This window comes from Mycetomoellerius zeteki, unplaced genomic scaffold, assembly GCF_001594055.1.
Source record: "Mycetomoellerius zeteki isolate Tzet28-1 unplaced genomic scaffold, Tzet1.0 scaffold68, whole genome shotgun sequence".
Taxonomy (NCBI): domain Eukaryota; kingdom Metazoa; phylum Arthropoda; class Insecta; order Hymenoptera; family Formicidae; genus Mycetomoellerius; species Mycetomoellerius zeteki.
The window spans coordinates 546,828-565,670 of NW_017257697.1; the positions used below are offsets into that span (position 1 = coordinate 546,828).

General features: G+C 33.5%; 1 protein-coding gene across 4 annotated transcripts in view; it reads left to right on the forward strand.

Moving 5' to 3' along the window:
- The window catches only part of Stacl (SH3 and cysteine-rich domain-containing protein), a 50,607-nt gene that overhangs the window by 20,369 nt on the left and 11,395 nt on the right, over window positions 1-18,843 (forward strand). For 2 of the 4 annotated variants that reach the window (XM_018457813.1, XM_018457809.1), the window contains 8 exons: window positions 1,482-1,738; window positions 2,243-2,641; window positions 6,645-6,898; window positions 8,627-8,738; window positions 11,964-12,118; window positions 13,147-13,200; window positions 15,670-15,944; window positions 16,967-17,125. In XM_018457813.1, the coding sequence (XP_018313315.1) occupies window positions 1,482-1,738; window positions 2,243-2,641; window positions 6,645-6,898; window positions 8,627-8,738; window positions 11,964-12,118; window positions 13,147-13,200; window positions 15,670-15,944; window positions 16,967-17,125 (1,665 nt within the window). The remainder of the gene's footprint in view (window positions 1-1,481; window positions 1,739-2,242; window positions 2,642-6,644; window positions 6,899-8,626; window positions 8,739-11,963; window positions 12,119-13,146; window positions 13,201-15,669; window positions 15,945-16,966; window positions 17,126-18,843) is intronic. The other 2 variants (XM_018457812.1, XM_018457811.1) reach the window with 2 other exon arrangements.

Sequence of the window (18,843 nt, forward strand, 5' to 3'; positions counted from 1 at the left end):
AATGAAATCGCGAATGTGCGTAGCAGCCATCGCGCGAGTCCTTTGGTGCGGTGCGGTGAGACGTGTGAGCGGCGATGCCGAGCGCTAAGCAACGGCGCGATGGCTGCTACGCACATTCGCGATTTCATTACATATGTAATAATAACATATGTAATAATAAATAGGACAAATACAAACCATAATAAACTTCGATGAATAAAAATGTTGAAAGAGAGAAAGCGATGAAACCTATGGAAATCTACGGAAAATCTAATTAATTTTTATCGCGCTTCCCCTCTTGCCTCTCCTGCCGCCGCATCCATCGTTTGTCAAACTGGGCCGGGCTATACCTCGAGCGACCGGAGCCGTTTCTATTCTTTCTATAGGCGCGCTCTCATTAGTACAATTTCAAACTTTAATATCTCGATTATTATTACGGATATTGCTAAACGGTAAAGGACTTTTATGTTTATTTCGATCCCATCTACCTTCCTGTGGGAGATTGGAAGAGTGGGGCTGGACACCCTGTATATTTGCTTGATACAAGAGTTTTACAGTTCATATCTTGAAAATAAGCGTGCAGCTGAGGTCACATTACTGGAACGAACGATACCGAGTTTGTAGAACTAAGATTAAAAGTCTAGAAGAAAAATATTTTCACCGAATGGAAAATACATGTATATGGATGCTTTGTAAAGACTAGGAATGTCAAAAGAACCGAAATTCCGTGTAGTAGTAGTTGTGCAGCTTGCGATAGATGGTGCATATATTAGATAAGGACAGATGTGTGCGTTTGAGTGAGACAGAACGATATATAATATAATGTAAGGAATGAATCAAAGATGTCACTATTATCGAATTTGGAATTAAAAAAGTCTGCATTATCGACCTCGATCAAGTTCGGTAATCGGTTTAGGATTAGGGTTCTAATTTTATTCCGTTTTTCGGAGATACGTGTAAACGTAAAACGTTTATCCGTTTATATTCGCTTTCAAAAAAACGTTTACTTGAGAGTAAACGTTTACACGTTTAATTAACATATCCGTTTATAAAAGAAACATTTTTCCGAATATACGTGTTTTATTATACATTTAAATGAAAATACATTTACTTGTATATTTAACATATCCATCTATGAAAAACATCTTTTCGAATATTTTAACATTTTTTAATAAAATTAAAAATCGAATTTTTTGCATTTTCTCAATTCGTCACACTCCTTAATAAAGGGATAAACGTTTATATAAAAAAAGTGAAAATATTCGGAAAAACGATTCTAATAAACGGATATGCTAATTATACGTGTAAACGTATAATATTTTCGTTTAAACGTATAATAGCGAGCCCTATTTAGGATCCCCTTAAGACAATCTTAAAATAAGTACCAACTATTGAATACCGATCTAACTCTCACGATTTGTCATATTTATCTGAAACGCCATTCTCTATACATCACGTAATCGCCTGATTAATCCTTTCTCTTGTGTGTTCCGCGGGAATAGTCTCCGAGTTCGCTCAGGAGTTGGGCGCTGCGATGGAGAGTCATTCGGCAAACGTGCGACGTCTGGTTGACGAATTTCGCGGTCGATCGGGCGACTCAAGAATTGATGTCGGTGGTATGCGACGAGTTTGGGAAAGTTTGCTGCGGCAGGTTGAGGCGGATGCAGCTTCCCACCTCGATCTGGCCGCGGTGCTGCAGCAGCAATTGTCGAGGCCCACTTTAGAGGCGAGCTTCCACCGAAAGCTGCAATCTAGAAAGGTGAGCTTACCCTCGTGTATTTCACGAATGTTTTTTTCTGTGCAAGTTTATGTAAGTTTTTAATAGCCACGCTCATTTAATCATAAATGATTTTGTGAATACCGTAATATTTCAAAGTAATTTCATTAGATGACACAACTGATTATATACTATATACGCGCTTACGATTTCTCTATCTCTGAAGCATTCCTTTTACTGTGATGATGTGTTAACATCAGTATCGCCATTCTGCGAAATTGCAATTGCAATTTCTAACTATTCAAAGACGCTTTAATCGCGATAAGGCTCTCCTCTCGTTGCTCAGATATCGAGTCACGAGAGGAGACAAGTTCGCTGCAATTTAGACAAACGTGGCCAGTGAAGTTTCCCAAGCGATCCACTCGATTATTTGATTACGCGGTACGCGAATGGCATTTCCATCCAACTGTGTTTGCTTTCGAAGCGCGTCACCTCATCCGATTTCTCACACCGTACGCGATCTACATCGTATACCGTGTTCCTCAGGTATTCGCCCATCGTGATGCTTACGAGCAGGTAGTTAGCAAGACGGAGGAGAAGTTACAACGTGCCAGATTAGATTACAAGCGCGCCTACGCCGCGTTGCTAACCAATGAGGCCGGCGGCGGCGCCGAACAGGAATTGAAGCGCGCTTACTTAGAGTCGCACAACGCCTACATCCTCCAGCTACGCGCCACGAACGCTATTACTGAGCGCTATCAGTGCCATTGTTTGCCAGGGCTGCTGGGCGAGATTGCAGAGGTCTACGAGGAACTTTGTGGATTGGCCTGCAAATGCGTTGCCGGGATCTCGGACGCTGCCGGAGAGCGATCCGGCGAACAAGCCAAACGTTACCAGATTGTAGCCAAAGAGGCTCAGGCGGTTATACCGTCCAACGATTTACAGGTATCACGGAAGGATTTTGCTGAAATATCTAAAAATGTAGTTAGATACAGATCTGAAAATTATTTTGTTGGAAATTCGAAATAATATGTAAGAAACTCAAGCTTGGCGAATAATGCTGCGAAAATTTTTGTTCTGGCAATCAACATGAACTACATAATTATTTTGACACATAGATCAGCAAAGTTATTTTTAGAACTATGTAATTAAATTTTTGTATACTTCAGTAAAACTTTATTACTGTATAAAATTATAATCTTTTTGTCCTAAAGTCGTCTTTTTATTCATTTGTATGGAAAAAACGGGTTTGCTGAAATATCTAAAAATGTAACTAGATGCAGATCTGAAAATAATTTTGTTGGATCATCAAAATAATTGTATAGGAAACTTAAGCATAGTGAATTAATGCTGCAAAAATTTTTATGTTCTTGCAATCAGTTTCAGCGTCCTGTATAATTATTTATTTTGATAATCCAACAAAATTATCTTCAGATCTGTATTTGGATAAATTTTCAGATACTTCAACAAAACTGTTTTTTCTGTGTATATTCGCTTATTTGAAAAGAATTACTGAACTCGCGAGACATGAGAAATGGAAAACACATATGGGAAGCATATACTTTCTTTTTTATTTTACTGCGATTTAAAGTGTTCCATCATAATAAAAAGAAAATATTTTTATTTTGTTGAAAGAAATAATGCAAGAAACTTGTCACTACTTTTCATTAATTAGGGAATAGTCACCTAGTATGTTTTTACACACCAGTAGCAAAAAAATGTTAAATGTAAAATATTGTTTTGTATATATATTGTTTAACATTTTACTATTCAATATTTTCTTTCTTTTTTAATAACTATTCTTTACGAACTTTTAAATATGCAACTCCATCAAAAATCCGCAAAAAGTATTATATTAATTAAAATTTTTATTTTTTTTTAAATACTATCATAATAAGCTACTAATTAACTTGCTTATTCCGTGTTTAATATTTATTTGGTTTCTACTTATTTTCTTCAGAAATTTATGAGTAAATCCATATTCATAATGTCCTCAAATATTAAATAATAAATCGGAAAACAATCAATAATATACAACAAATTGGTAAGAATAGCAGGGTTGGGAAGTAACTAATTACTTGTAACTAAGTTACAGTTACAATTACTTTTTTTCAGTAACTGTAACTTAACTTAGTTCCTTTTTTCCATCTATAACTGTAACTTAACTTAGTTATATTTCTTCCAATAACTAGTAACTAATTTAACAATTACTTTTACAGTTACTTTACATTTTAAACTTATTTGTCAATTTAATTTTTGTGGTTGGTTAAAATCTGAATACTGATTAAGGCTACAGTCCACTTGATGCTACAAATGCTTCGAAGTATTTTTTTTGATTAGTCAGTTTGTAAAATTCTTTCTTTCGATTGGCCAATCAAATGCTTCGAAGCGCTAAGGGTGCGTTCCACTTAACATCCGCAACGCTCACGTGTATCATTTCATTGTTTAATATCTGTAACAACAAGGATAAAATGATACAAGCGTTGTAGACGTAAGTAGAACACACCTTGTATTTTGGAACGCAGCCCAGAGAGAGTATTTTATTATTTCGTCCATTATTTGAATTATCTCGCGTATATTCCCGCGAAATTAAAGGAATTTTTAAATAAAATTGTATTGTAAACATAAATTATTTTTTTCTTTGATAGCTCTAATGATATCGATGTCACTCATATTGTTCTGTCATGATAACAGAAAAGTAACTGAAAATAACTAAAAGGTTACTTTTTTAGTAACTGTAATTGTAACGAGTTAATTTTTAGTCTCGATAACTTGGAACTGTAACTAGTTACTTTTGAAAGAAAAAAACTGTAACTGTAACTGTAACTAGTTATTTTTACAAAGTAACTTTCCCAATCCTGAAGAATAGTGATTTTAATTGAAGTATAAAAACGTTCCAAGTAATTATTTATATAAAAAAAGATCACACACAGGTGACTACTTTCAGGTTAAAGCAATATCTATGGAACTTTCAAATTGGCAATTAGAGAAAAAAAAACAAATGCAATTATCTCTAATTTATTCCTCTTTCACGAGGTTAAATCTCTCAAATCGGCGAGCATCTACCGTGCCAATCTCGTGACTCGATACGTCAAGTGAAACCGATCGATCGTGCACAGATACAATGCCCATGACGATACGATTATTCCGGACATATTGATCATGCATAGCAAATAGACGTACCAAGCATATATCCAATTTCGGGACGGTGAGGTGTCTGATGGTGGATTACAATCATCGGTATTCCGAGAAGAGACACAGAATGAAAACAGGGCTGCCTGATTAAAGCCGGTCACTCTGAGGGCACGCGTCCAGGATATTGTCCGTTCGAAATCGCCGCGTTTGTGTACGTTTATTCGCGTGTGTATGTGTATGTATGTACGGTGAGTTAACTTGTTCGGCTGACCAAACATGCTGATATTCACTGATTTGTCCTCCTTGAATCCGTCAGATAACAGGCTCTCGTCAGAAATACCGGTTTATCACTTAACCTTTAGGCCCGGTTTTTATTGTCTGGTTAACTTGTTGTTTAGACTTAATCACTTAACTTAATGATAATATAAAAATTGTGTTTTTCTAGCTATGATTAATCACTAAACTAATTGTTTTATAGGTAAGAGTTTAAAAGTTACTCTCCAGACAACATGCAATATCTAAAAGATGTCTTTATGATGTTTTTTAAATAGCTTTTAGACATGTACGTCCCAAAAGACGTCTTTATAGTGTCTTTATGATGTTTTTTTAGACATATCCCTATAAATGGATAATATTATTATATTTAATATGAAGTAATATTTTAGGCATATTTTTTCTTAGAATATTAAATGTAACATTTTAAGATTATTTTACTAAAATTATATAATATTACATGATATTCTCAAAATATTAATGGAAGATTATATGTCCACTCCTAATAATATTATATGATTATTAAAAGTAACATTTAATGTTACTGTAACATTTAATGTTACTGTAATATCATTACAGTATAAACATTAAAAAGTATTATAACAGCACATTTACTTTAATTTGTAAAACTGTTACATCTGTTCAGTATAAGTATACGTTTAAAAACTGGAAATGATTTTGGCGCGCAGTTGTAGAACTGGATATGTACTTAAAATCACGTCGAAACGTTTTTTTTAGCACAAGATGCAGCATAGACTGATAAGAACTTTTCGTTACTGGATTGCGAATTCAAATTGCACAAAATTAAAAATAATTAATATTTATAAGTATTTTAATAATATTTCAGGAATATTAAGATGTAATATCTAGGGTATTATATAAGTGGACATAAAACCTCTATAGAATACTCCCGTAATATTAAAAAAATATTTATGATATTCTGAAAATATTATAATATCACTATTTTAATTTTTTTTCATAATATCCATGTAACATTCTAGAAACATTTTGCGCTTATAGGGATATGTTATCTGGTCATTACTATCAATTCAATGAGTAAACCATAGCTAAAAAAATACAAATTTTATATTACCATCAGGTTAAGCCTAACCGTAAGTTAACAAAAAAAACGAAAAATTGGGTTTTAAACGCATATTCCTATTTACATTGCAAGAGACTATTAATCCAGAGACACAATGACAGTGACACGATAAATACTTTTCTTCGAAATTTCATCTCGCGTATATCATCGTGTAGTTAAGGTCTTTAATTCGGAACGATTGATATATGATTTGCAATGGAAAACTATATTAAAGCCTCATAATACAATACATGTCTCACATAAATTTGCGAAACGTGCTACGTTGGATTATGTGTCACGCATTATATCATTCTATTTTCAATTTACTTGGTTATTTCGCTTGCGAAAGTATTTTATTCGATGCCGTTTTACTTCCTTTCATTTTTGCGTTCGCCAGTTATAAGACGTAAATCAAATCGTCATAAGTGGTAATGTAACGCAAATATAACGTTATTTAAGGTCTTGGCGCGAAATCTATCCGCAAACGCGACGCCGCGGAAGCCGCCGCGACGCCTGTACGTCGCGCCAGCACCACCCGAGCAGATACCGATGGAGAGAATCAGTCAAATACCCACACTCAGGGACGAACTGGTACCAACGGGTACCAGTACGCTTCCGCTCATGGAGGATCTTAAACATGAGTACGATAGCCTCAACCAGGAAATAGGTCGTCTGCAAGACTCTCTGGACGCTCTCGTGCGAATGCAGCGCAAGTACGTACAGTTATTTTTGATGCAATCGTTTATTTGTAACTCGCCGAATAACGAGCGTAACATCTCTCTCGTATCAGTCTGTAGCATAATTTTTCTAATACACGTCGTCTGCCCAGCAACTTTTTGTGGAGTATACGCACAGTAGAATTTTTATCATTGTTATTATATAAATATATGTATAATGATAAATATGTATGATTAAATATGATTAAATACTTTATTTTTATGAGTAGTATGAAATGTTTTTACTTGACATTGTTCTAGTTACTTACGCGTCATTTAAAATTTTATGTAAATAATATTTATTTTTCACAAGCATTTTAAAAAGTTAGGGTACATTCCAAAACGTCCTCTCCGAGGAAAATTTTACTCGAAATATATAGTACACGTAATATACATATACTATTATAGTAGAGTAAAATCTTCCTCGGAGAGGACGTTTTGGAATGCAAACTTAGGTAGCACCGGTTACCATTGACTATCATGATAGTCAACGTGTTAATTAGGGTAACTCCGGCAAATATGCCGCGCTGGGATTTACGCCGCAGAAGTCAGAAAAAATAGAAGGAGTGGGAGTAATTTTCCTGTAACTACTCTGTTACATGCCTTTATGTTATATTAATATTGTGTTATGATTTCAACTTCTTACTGTTAATATTAATGAATTTATTGTGAGTTGAATCGATTTGTCACTGTAATAAGTAACGCCATCATAAGTTATAATCTATATCACATAAAATGATTAATGTAGGACGTGTAAAAGACTTAGTGGTTATTACGTGATACATATGTGTAGTGGAATAGTAAAGCATGTTTGTATTATTAAGCATGTTTGCATTATTTGTAAATTTTTCATGAGCCGTACATATCCCTTTCCCCCTATGAGTAGCCATATATCCCACCCCTATGAGATATGCGGCAAAAATACAAGGTTTCAAAAAGTTTATTTTTTAATATGAAAAATAAATATTTCGGATTTCTAATATTTTTTTCATAGTAGTAGACAGTACAAAGTTTTTACTGATATAATTCGTTTACTATAAACATAGTAAATAATACTTAATAAATTAAGTTTTTAATAGGTGCGGCGTATATACCGTAGTTACCCTATATGTAAAAAAAACTTATTTCATTTTTGCAAATTTTTTTTCTTTTACTTGGATTTTGCTTTATGTTTTACAATAGGAATTTTTGTTCCTGTCAAGTTTATAATAATTTATTCCATGTAACTTATTACAACCTGAAAAATTCTTGTGAAATATTTTTAAAAATATGTATAAATTTTATTATCTTGACTATTATTGAATGTGTATTTTTCATTAAGTTTTTATTATACTGAAAAAAATTCTAAATTTTAATAAATCATTTGTTTGAAGTACCAATTAAATGAACTAAATATTTACCAAATATAAAAATATATTTATTTAGTATTGTACAAGAACCATTAATTTAACTTGACAATTATTTTTTTTATTGAGTAAATATTTATTTACTGTAAGTACAAGTTTAACATTATTCAAATAAATATTCATTAAAATTTAGTACATTTTTTCAGTATACTCTCTATGCAAAAGGTTAATCAAGATTATTTCTTGACTTTCGAACGTTTGTTACCTTTATAGCTATATTTTTTAATCAGTGTGGTAGTTCGCACGAAAATACGTCAGTTTTTTAATCTTTTAAGAAGAAAAACATGGATAAGAATTATTTTATCACTTCCCATTGCAGGAGTGCCGAGAGTAATCTTTATACGAAAGTAGCTGAGCTACAAGAAGATATTTCTCTGAAGCGTCTCGACCTCGGCGTTGCGCAACTGCGTCTATCCGCGGTACAAGCACAGGTAAGCACGTTCTTTGTTTCCTTTAGTTATGATTACCTCCATATTACCCAACGTTTCCGTTGCACGTTTATTATTTTATTCGTCTCTGAGCCTGACATGCCGTATTACTTTATTCATCTCAATGCAAAAAGCGTCCTCGTATTTATCATACAATTTGCGCTTTTTAAAACGCGATCCCGCGAGTTGTATGCCATTTATTGCAATAGCACGAATTGTGGAAAATAAGATATATATTCAAATGCGATTCTCTTATAAAACTCTCTTATGGAATGTAACAATACCAACATACATATGTTATAGAAATACAACAGTAGGCACAAAATAAATAATAAATATAAATTGTGAAGTGAGACTTCGGTTAAATTCTATTAGAATAGATAGTCCTATATTAAATGACTATGTTCACGAAAATGGATCAGAGGCATCTATCTTCCGAGTTCTCCCCATTTCATCCAATTTGTCCGACCACGCGTGGCATCGAGAGCCTCATCTATGTATAGTATACAGTATACAAGATGGATGCATCGGTGAAGAGCTACTCAATTGTTTGTTATTAACTTAAAGTGAAAATTGCACCATCCAGAATTGATAAAAAGATCTGTTAAAGCTAATGAAATCGCCAGTATTAATCACGTGTCTTCAGTAACTTAATTCGAGAACTAATTAATCGAAAACAGACAGTATCGAAAACTGATAGCAGCGCAATATCATGTTTACAAAATAAATTATGTCACTTTATATAGCTATAAATATCACGAGCAAACCTATGTTCGTTAAAATATGTTGGCAAATTGGATTTATCATTCCACGGGAAATTCAATTTTGTTAATGTGTTTCTAAAATGGATTAACTAAATACAACAGCGTAATTTGAAAAAGAGAAACAAATACATTCGAAAAAAGAAATAATGTTGTGTAATCTGAAAAGGATTAAATTTTAAATTATACCTAATAAGGTATAGTAATTTCAATATACGCGTATGGAAAAATATCGCGCGTGGTGAATTGTTTATGGTCTGCTCGCCTCGGAGACGCGATTTCTTGGTGTGTGTGACGTTGACAAATATGAACGGTCCACTTTTCAAAAGTTTCCTAAGTAGGAGGCTTGTCTGTGGCCATTCACTGGCGATTGGTCATTCATTGGTACGCTTTGGCCTAAACACCGGATAAATACTGGCGCGCGCAATCGCGCGACATGCGCCTTTGCAACTGGGTCATCGGCGAGCACGAGCGTCTGAAAATCCATTTCTGGCCTCGTCGAGAGAGAGTCCGTCTATCCAGGTCAGGCGAGCAGGATCGTCGCTGTCTGACCGCGCGCTGCCGTTTTATCACCGCTCGTCGTAATATCAAATCGTGATCGTGTCCAGTCTGAAGAATGGGATGGACTACGTTACGTACGCGAGTCGTTAGTATTTTTTCTTCTGGTGAATTATGGTTTCGAGCACGCTATATCACAAGGGTGCTGCATGATCCAGTGGACTCGCTCGACAACTACATCACGAGCAGAACACCCTGGTTGAAAAGTGCTTAACAGTGCTCCTAATCTATAATTATTAAGAACATTAACATTTGATTATCTGGTGATATTATCTCGTAATGACACAATATTATCATTCATTGATTTTTGTTATATTTTAAATTAAATATACGTGATTTTACGTTTGGTCGTAATATTAATTAAAAGTAATTGAAAAATATATATTAATGTATTAATCAAGTTTGTATAACGATTCGAACATAGGGAGATGTTGTGTTATTAAACGGATAAGGAGTTACTTATTCATTGTGAAGTCGAGCATAAAGAGGCTAATGTTACGACAGCGAACAATGGCCGAGTATATTCTCAATGACCACGGGGATCAATGAAAGTTGACATGCATGTATTGTCAATGAATATATTCCTACAGTTGAAAACGGATGAATCACAGTGATATCTCCATAGAAACGTTTCAACCAGGGTGGTGTATTGACGTTTTCAGGCTAACGTGTTGCTAAGCGCGTATTGCGCCAGAGATAAAACTCTTAATCGCAGAACGAGAAAACCTTGTTCTTATATCTTATAGAAACTAAGAAAGTGCAATAATGCAACTCGCTATAATCACCATTTAAAAGCTTATAAAAGAATCGCATTTATACTCCATAGATTATTTTTTTAAGCAATACTGATAAGGAGTAACTGTTGTTCACGTTCAGATTTACATGCAGTAATTATCGGCGACTATTTATCTCATTTGAAAACCTCGGAATTTTTAATTGAAGGACATATTCATCAAATCGCTAAATCGTGCGTGAATAAAACATACATAATCTCGATGTTTTGTACGCGATGATTATCGACAAAATAGCATATAATATAATATAATAACTACGGAGGAGTCGTTGGGATAATGCTCCCCACGTGGATATAGATTAAACTCACCCTGAGTCACGTGTATGTAGCACTCGTTCCTTACTCATTCATAGGGACGCGTGAACACGCGAATTGATACGCAAAGAAGCATGTAATCATCATCGTCGTTTATGTTGTTTCCGTGTGTGAGCGGTAATGGACTTTTCTCTTATTCACGAAACGTAAACTTATACAGAATTTATTGAATTATACAGAATGTTCTAAATCGTCTTTGCATGTGGAGTCATTAATCAATATCGAGCCCATATTTCCTTATTAAAAATTTCGCACAGCGTAAAATACCTCATTCATAATTTGTTTGTGATTACCAACGTTAATTATTATGATAATTAAAACTCAAAGTAAAATTCCGTTAAGGTCTAATTTAATGAAATTAAATAAAAAGTAAAATTCATTAATCGGTATCGAACTTACTAGAAATTTCGCGTAGCGTATTACCTCATTTATTATAGTTTGTTACCAACATTAATTATTGTGATAATTAAAATTCCGTTAAGTTTTCTAATTTAATGAAATTAAATAAAAAGTAAAATTCTATTTACCAATTCTAAATTTTTTCGTTTTTTTTTCATAACTTCAATTATTCGAGTTTTGTAGATTTTATGTTTCAAAAAATAAAATTTTTCACCACTAAAAAGGCATTTCATATTTCATATGGAAATAATGCTAAATTTTCCCACATATTATTTATTACAAAAACAATCACGGAAATATTTATATACATGAATTAAATATATTATTTCAGATATTTTTTAATTATTGAAAATGTGTTGTATACAAGATGTGTATATATATAATTTTTTTTGTCAATTACAGAAGGAACTTTTCGGAGGAGGCGAAGCTGGTCAACCGGATGGGATGACCAGTCGGAAGATGTCAAACGGTTCGACCGGAAGTCCCAAGCTGAAATGGCTGAAAGCGTTTAAGAGCCTAAAGACTAGTTCGCCCACGACACCACCTCTATCCGACAAGTGAGCTACTTATTTCCTTTCTACTAATACCAATTTCCATCACGTGCATGCCGCGAAAAAGCGCCGACAAAGTTTTCCACGCGACGGAGATGGTTTTCTACACCGGGCGATACCGGGAACTATATATTTGCTTTCTATATGTACTCTTTGATACAAATCCCGGAAATGAAAGAGGATCATTTTTGCTTTTCGAGTAAATTCGACACTGATTGTCTCGTGTTTCTCTTTGCTAAACTTTGTTTCGAGACGCTCAGTAGAGAATAGCGCAGCTGGGATACATTCGTGGGATGCGCAAATTGGAAATTTCATTAGCCAACATTGAAAATAAGTAAAAATGATATATAGTTGTATAACTCGAAGTTCTACTTCAAAAGATGTACTGCTAAAAGATAATTTACTCTAATTTTTCTTCTTACCTCTCAGTGGGTGTATATATGTATACATACATATATATATAATTTAAAAAGAAGTATTTTGCGAATCCTACGTAACGTATGCATGAATAAATGAAATAACGAATGCTCTTCAAAGATTAGACATCGCTTTATCTTGATGTAGATAGATGATTTTAATTCGTCTTTAATTATTTTTCCACCCATTATTTTAATAGGAAATTAGAAATTTTCTCACAAATTTTGAAAGTTAAATTAGAAATGTAGTCATCGTAGGTACTCTTATTCAATATCGATGTATTAACTGAATTAAATGCGAAAGTTCTACAAGGAAAACTTGAATTTGTGTTTCGCAAACAATTCACTTGTCAAACATTTCACCGGCAATAGAAACGCCTTCACCGTCATCTTAGAAAACAAACAGCATAGAGTAAATAAAGTTTTTCTTGTTGCACCTTCGCAGACTTATAGAACGATTGTTGTCAAAGTGAATTCTCAAGATGAGACGTTTGAGTTAATATATGCTTTTACTTCCGTGTGCTTTGTAAGTTTCCCAATTAGGGGAACCATAGACGTTAGACGAAAGGGACTTTGAATAACCGTAGATACTGTTTTGCGAATGCTCGACTAATAAAGAGGAAAGCAGGCAACCATGTACCACGCAGTTTCCACCGTCGTCGCCATGTCCAGGTAAGTTTCAGATTGTTCGTGAACATCAGTTGACATTTATGGCTTTACATTTGTCATTTGAAAACGTTTGAAAACGGATATTTACTTGAAACATGAAATCGCTCTTAATAAAATTTTACTATTTAATCGGAGAGTTGATTTATTCTTATTATTTGTATTATTTATTTTGATACATTAACAGACTATGTTGAAATCTTTGTATGTTAACAGAATGTTCTTATTTTCTTCCGACCTTAAATTTTGTTATATTTAATTTATATATAATTTTAATATATAATTAATAAAAAAAGAAGTATTATATCCGATATCGCTATATTAACCTTCCGTCTGCAATCATATTTTTGCTCCCTCCGTCTGCAATCTGGATCTTTTTTTGTTCTAATTAAGTTCTTTTCCATTTTAAACTTTCAAAAAAATTCAAGATGACTTTCCAACATCTCTATTACATTATCAAATAATTTTTAATTCAAATGTTAAAATCTTTATTCAATAAAGTTTAAAATCTGAGATTGAAAGAACTGATTATATGAAAATAGTGCTTTTAGTCAAATTAGCTAAAATTGTGATATTTTGTAACTTATGAGATGCTGATAAATACCCGTTTCTATCAACGTAGATTAACTTACTTTTTATCTTTTTCTAGTTTTAAGAATTAGAAAAGGATAATGCGTAAATTAAATCGAAATTAAAGTTAATCTATTGTACACATTGGTAGAAATGGACATAAACCGTCCATAAAATGGACATAACCATAACATAACCATAAAAAATTTTGCTGCAGCACCGTTTGAAAATTTTTATAGCTGTATAAACATTTATACAGTTAAACGCGTAACATATAACCATATGTATGTATATTAAAGTTTATGTCTGATTGTTAGTGGGTGGTAGGGAGAGAGGTGGTATAGATGTATACGTATCAGTATAGAATAAAAGCACTAGATGTGGATGAGGCACTAGTTCCGGATCATTTTTTATATTTAAATAATTATAGTATTTTCCATTAAACGATACATATTACAAGATTCTTTAGCATTTATTTTATCTCTTTCAAGTGTCAATTGATTTTAATTTATTAAATACAGTGCTACACATTTTATTGATGTCATTGACTAATTAAATGTGCGAGATTAACCAACGTATGTATCTTTAAAAATTCATTCAAAGTGTAATATCATAAGAATTGCCTTATGGTTTTTATAATAGATAGTAAATAGCATTAGATCTCATGCAAAAAATCAACGTTATGTTCAATTGACAGTAAAAATGTGTCAAATGGGTGTTTAATCATTATGTTATAACGATACTTTTATTGCGTAAATTTATTATAAAAATGTTCAAAAACGTGTCAAATCTTATAAATAATGCCCGAAAAGATTTATTTGTTTTAAAAGTATCGAAATAGAATATAAAATAGTATACATGTCTATATGCAAAAAGTGTTACTAATTCAGTTCATAATTTAATTGTTTTTTTATTGCTAAATGTTTAATTTTCATTAATTTTTATCATAATTTTAATTATCATAGATTTTTAACTGTCAGCCTAATTTTAAATAAACTTGAATATGTTAAAATGCATCACGATCCATAATTAGACCCTAGAACTAGATGTTGATCATCAATTATAATTTCGTTATATATATTACGATATGCACACACATGCGCAAATCAATTTTTATTATTCTTACGGGATGTAGTAACGTCACTAAAAAGGATAAAACACTTAGTGAATTGATCCGCAATTACTACATGAGATCTAATTGTCATTATTTTACTTAATTTAAATTAAAACATATAAAACGGTAATGAAATAAAATAAAATTATTCATAATGTAATCTTTATGATCAATCATAACCATTAAATATTTTATTAATTGTCCTATATTGTTCTGGATAAAGATATAAATTTTTTTTAAAAAGTGATCCACAACTAGTATTTTTATCCTATGTGTGTATGTCTGTGTCGATGGTTATTTCATTCGTATATTTGACATTACGTATGGACATACGACACAGTTATGTATATGCATGCCTATACAGTTAAAAAAACAAGCTGTGTACTATCGATAAAGATACTCTTCGGTCCGATTAAACTAAAAATAACAATTTTCAAATGGTGGTTACAGCAAAATCTATCTATTTTTGATGGTTGGGTTTACAGAAACTTTTGATCAACATACACTACAAAATATCACGGTCTGAGCTAATTTAAAATCACTTTTTCCATATAATTAGTCCTTTGAGAGTGAAATTTCGCTTGTGTCAAAAAAAAATCCAGACAGACAGAGGATTAACTTTGAATTCAATTTTTGAGTAAAAAATTATAAGTTTTTTATTTAATTTAATGCACTCTTCCTCGCAAGAACACGTATGAAGCGATAATAATCGCACGATCGCAAGGGAGCACGCGCACATCTATTTTCGCGAAACCCGAGAAACCCGTGAACAAGGAAGATTGCTTTCACAGGAAGAGCCTTGAGTCCGAGGGTGGGCATACTTGGCGCGAGTACACGTACCGTAAGATTACACCGTGCGACGCGTGCGGCCAGGTGCTGCGTGGCCACAGCCGCCAGGGTGTCCGGTGTCGCGGTTGCAAAGCAAACGCGCACACGGACTGCATCAACATGGTGCAACCAGTGTTGTGCCCGAGCTTGGCGCCGAAGAAGGGCGGTGGTATACCGCTTTTACGGCGACAAAAGACGCAAGTAACCACCGACGAGGTGCCAGCATCATCCGAGCACAGTGAGTACAAATTAGATACACGAGATCCACGACGCGTTTTCTTCCCTCCTTTCTCCCCGCCATCAGCGACACGACAGCTCTCTCATTGTCGAGGACATTTCATCGGTGAACGAAGGGAACCGGTCGATTTCTCGATAAGCCTGTTATCTCTCGCCGATTGGATCAGGGGGATCTTTTTGTTTTTTCCCTGTTCTGCGGGAAAACGTCGGGTTTCCCTTCATGCATGACGGGTAGTTCAAAATTGTTAGAAATCCATTCGGAAATACAGCCAACGCGAAAGGACTTTTTTTGCAATTTCTCTTTGTCGTGTTCTGCGTGTAGTGACGAGTGAATGGATTTAGAAGAAAGAACGGTGGAACTCTTGAAAAATAAAATTCATTAAAATAAATTAATTATATAACGTTCCTATATAACAGAGAATTGTTTATCGAGTAATTTTTAATAGAATATGAATTGTATTTTTCAGCTTTTTAATCTAAAAATTTTTCCAAAAAATATTTGAAGACTTATTCTACATACAATTCCATTCATTCGCTGAAACTGTGTAACTGTTGCGTATTAAAAAGTAGTGAAAGAGTAAAATGCTCGTCTACAAAGTTGGATTTGATATAGTCAATAACATTCCTTATTATGGACTAAAACTTGTTTTTCTTTACAAAAATTTAATTGGATAACACTAATTGGATAGCTCAAAATTTTACCATGAAATATTAATGATAAACATCAAATTAAGATTTTATTGAAGCTGTTGAATCATTTGGAAAAGAAGACTCATTATTTTCTATGGAGCATCTCTCTACACTACGATTTAACTCGTGAAGATTATTCGTTCGTTCGTGCTGTTGCCAAAGCCGCTATATCGTTTATCGCGCGTCATCTCATTTATCAACGAAAAAAGGGAAGAAGAAGACAGATCAATGTGAGGAAATTGAGCACTTGGCTGAGCGCGCGATTCAAAAAACCACGAATAGTCCGTTCGTTGCGCTTTTGCATTGCTGTGTCTCTTTATCCCGTATGGGCAGACGTGGACGCCATATACCAGGTGCTGAAGCAGGCAGGCGAGATCCGTGGAAATTCGACAAACTCACCACCTACGCCTCCCACAGCAGAACACCCCCCTTCCGGTGCAGCACCTTCGTCAGCGAGGGCTTCCTCCCATCCCTGTTCCTCGTCTACCTCTGGTAAGGCGCACCACCAAGAATTCCTGCCGACCTTGGAACGTACGTCGGAACCCCGAAAATTTTCCCACGTACAATGGCAGATTACATGCGCGACATTCGCCGGGATCTCGAGACCAAGAAGCTCGAATCTCATGTTCCAGAATTTCATCACTTTATATTATTTTTATAACGTTATTAAACTATTGAATTTTATTAAATTATTAAAAATACATGGTATTGGTTTTTTTCTCAAACTTCTTATCTGATGGGGTGGAATTTTTTGTATAGGAGCATTTCTTGAATAGGAATCTCGCTCTTTGAATGCTGTAATCCGTCATTGGGAAAAATTCATGGAATTCGATATTCAAAGCTATAGTTCAGTTTTAACAATAGATACGCTTCCGAAGCTGAAACATGTCTCAGTTATTGGAGGACATATCTCTCTGCCGACGTAGTACTGGAGCAACATATTTCTTGAATGTGTATCTTACTTTATGTAACCTAATTGCAAATTCGTATCGATATTTAATATCAATACGAATTATATCCATAATTTTTTCTGTATAATTCTGTATAATATTCCCTAATTTTTATTTTAATTCAGTAAACTGAATAGTCTCCCTTATTGAATTGTAAAGAAGATAAGTAACTTTTTAATTATTATTTTTATTTTTTTGTAGTATCGTAGTTATTATATTCCTATACTCACACAAAAAAGAAGATAGAAGTATAAACTGAATTTAATAAGATAAGCACTATATACACTTATCTTTTTAGTTATTCATATGTGAAAATGTTATCAAAACAAGAATTGTATAAGTCAAACGTAAAATCAAAATTCTATCTCATATTCCTATCTTCTCGACTGCTAGTTAAGTTGCTGTTATGTAATTGAATTTATGTATTATTTCTTTTTAAGAGCACGTGTATGTGTGTGCGTGTTTAATGTCGTTTGTGCTCCAGTACTGTCAGTTCCAAGGTCTGTAGTCATTCATGTGTTTATGTAAAGTCGCTCGTCTTCTTCAGGGACATGACTCGTAAAATTCGTAATCTATCGATTCTTTAATGTGTACACTCATTTCTTCTTCTTCTCCTTCTGCTACACTTATTTCTTCTTCTATTGCTGCTTCTTTCTTCTTCTATTCTGTATTCTGCTTATCATTAAGATTAATTTGATCGATTTTTAGAGGTAAGTCGCTGACGTCATTGTTGATATTATTTAACACTATGTCATTACGTTACATCGAAAAGATTATCTGTAGCGATACGACGTTATATTTGTTACATTTGTCACACCCAGGACGATAAATGCCATCTGCCCAATCACATGTTCTATCTTTTGTATTTTTATCTGTTTTATTATTATTATTATTTACATAATAATTATAATGATCTTTAAATTACATATACGACAGTATAATTAATACAAGAAATTGTATTATATATGTTGTATATTATATACAACTGTATATTATATACAGGGTGTTTCCAAATTAAATGGCAAAACTTCGGGAGCGTGTAGAGGAGTAAAAAACTAAGAAAAAAAGTCCTATAGACATATGCTCCTTTTTGCTTTGTTTCGCAGGAAATCACGAAAAAAGAAAAAAATATATTTAATTTATTATTTTAATTATTTTATTTATAAACTTTTTAATGAAGATTTTGTTCGAAATGTGCACCTCTTGCAGCAATACAAGCATTGCATCTGTCAAACACGGCTCTTGTAGCAGCCAGGCACT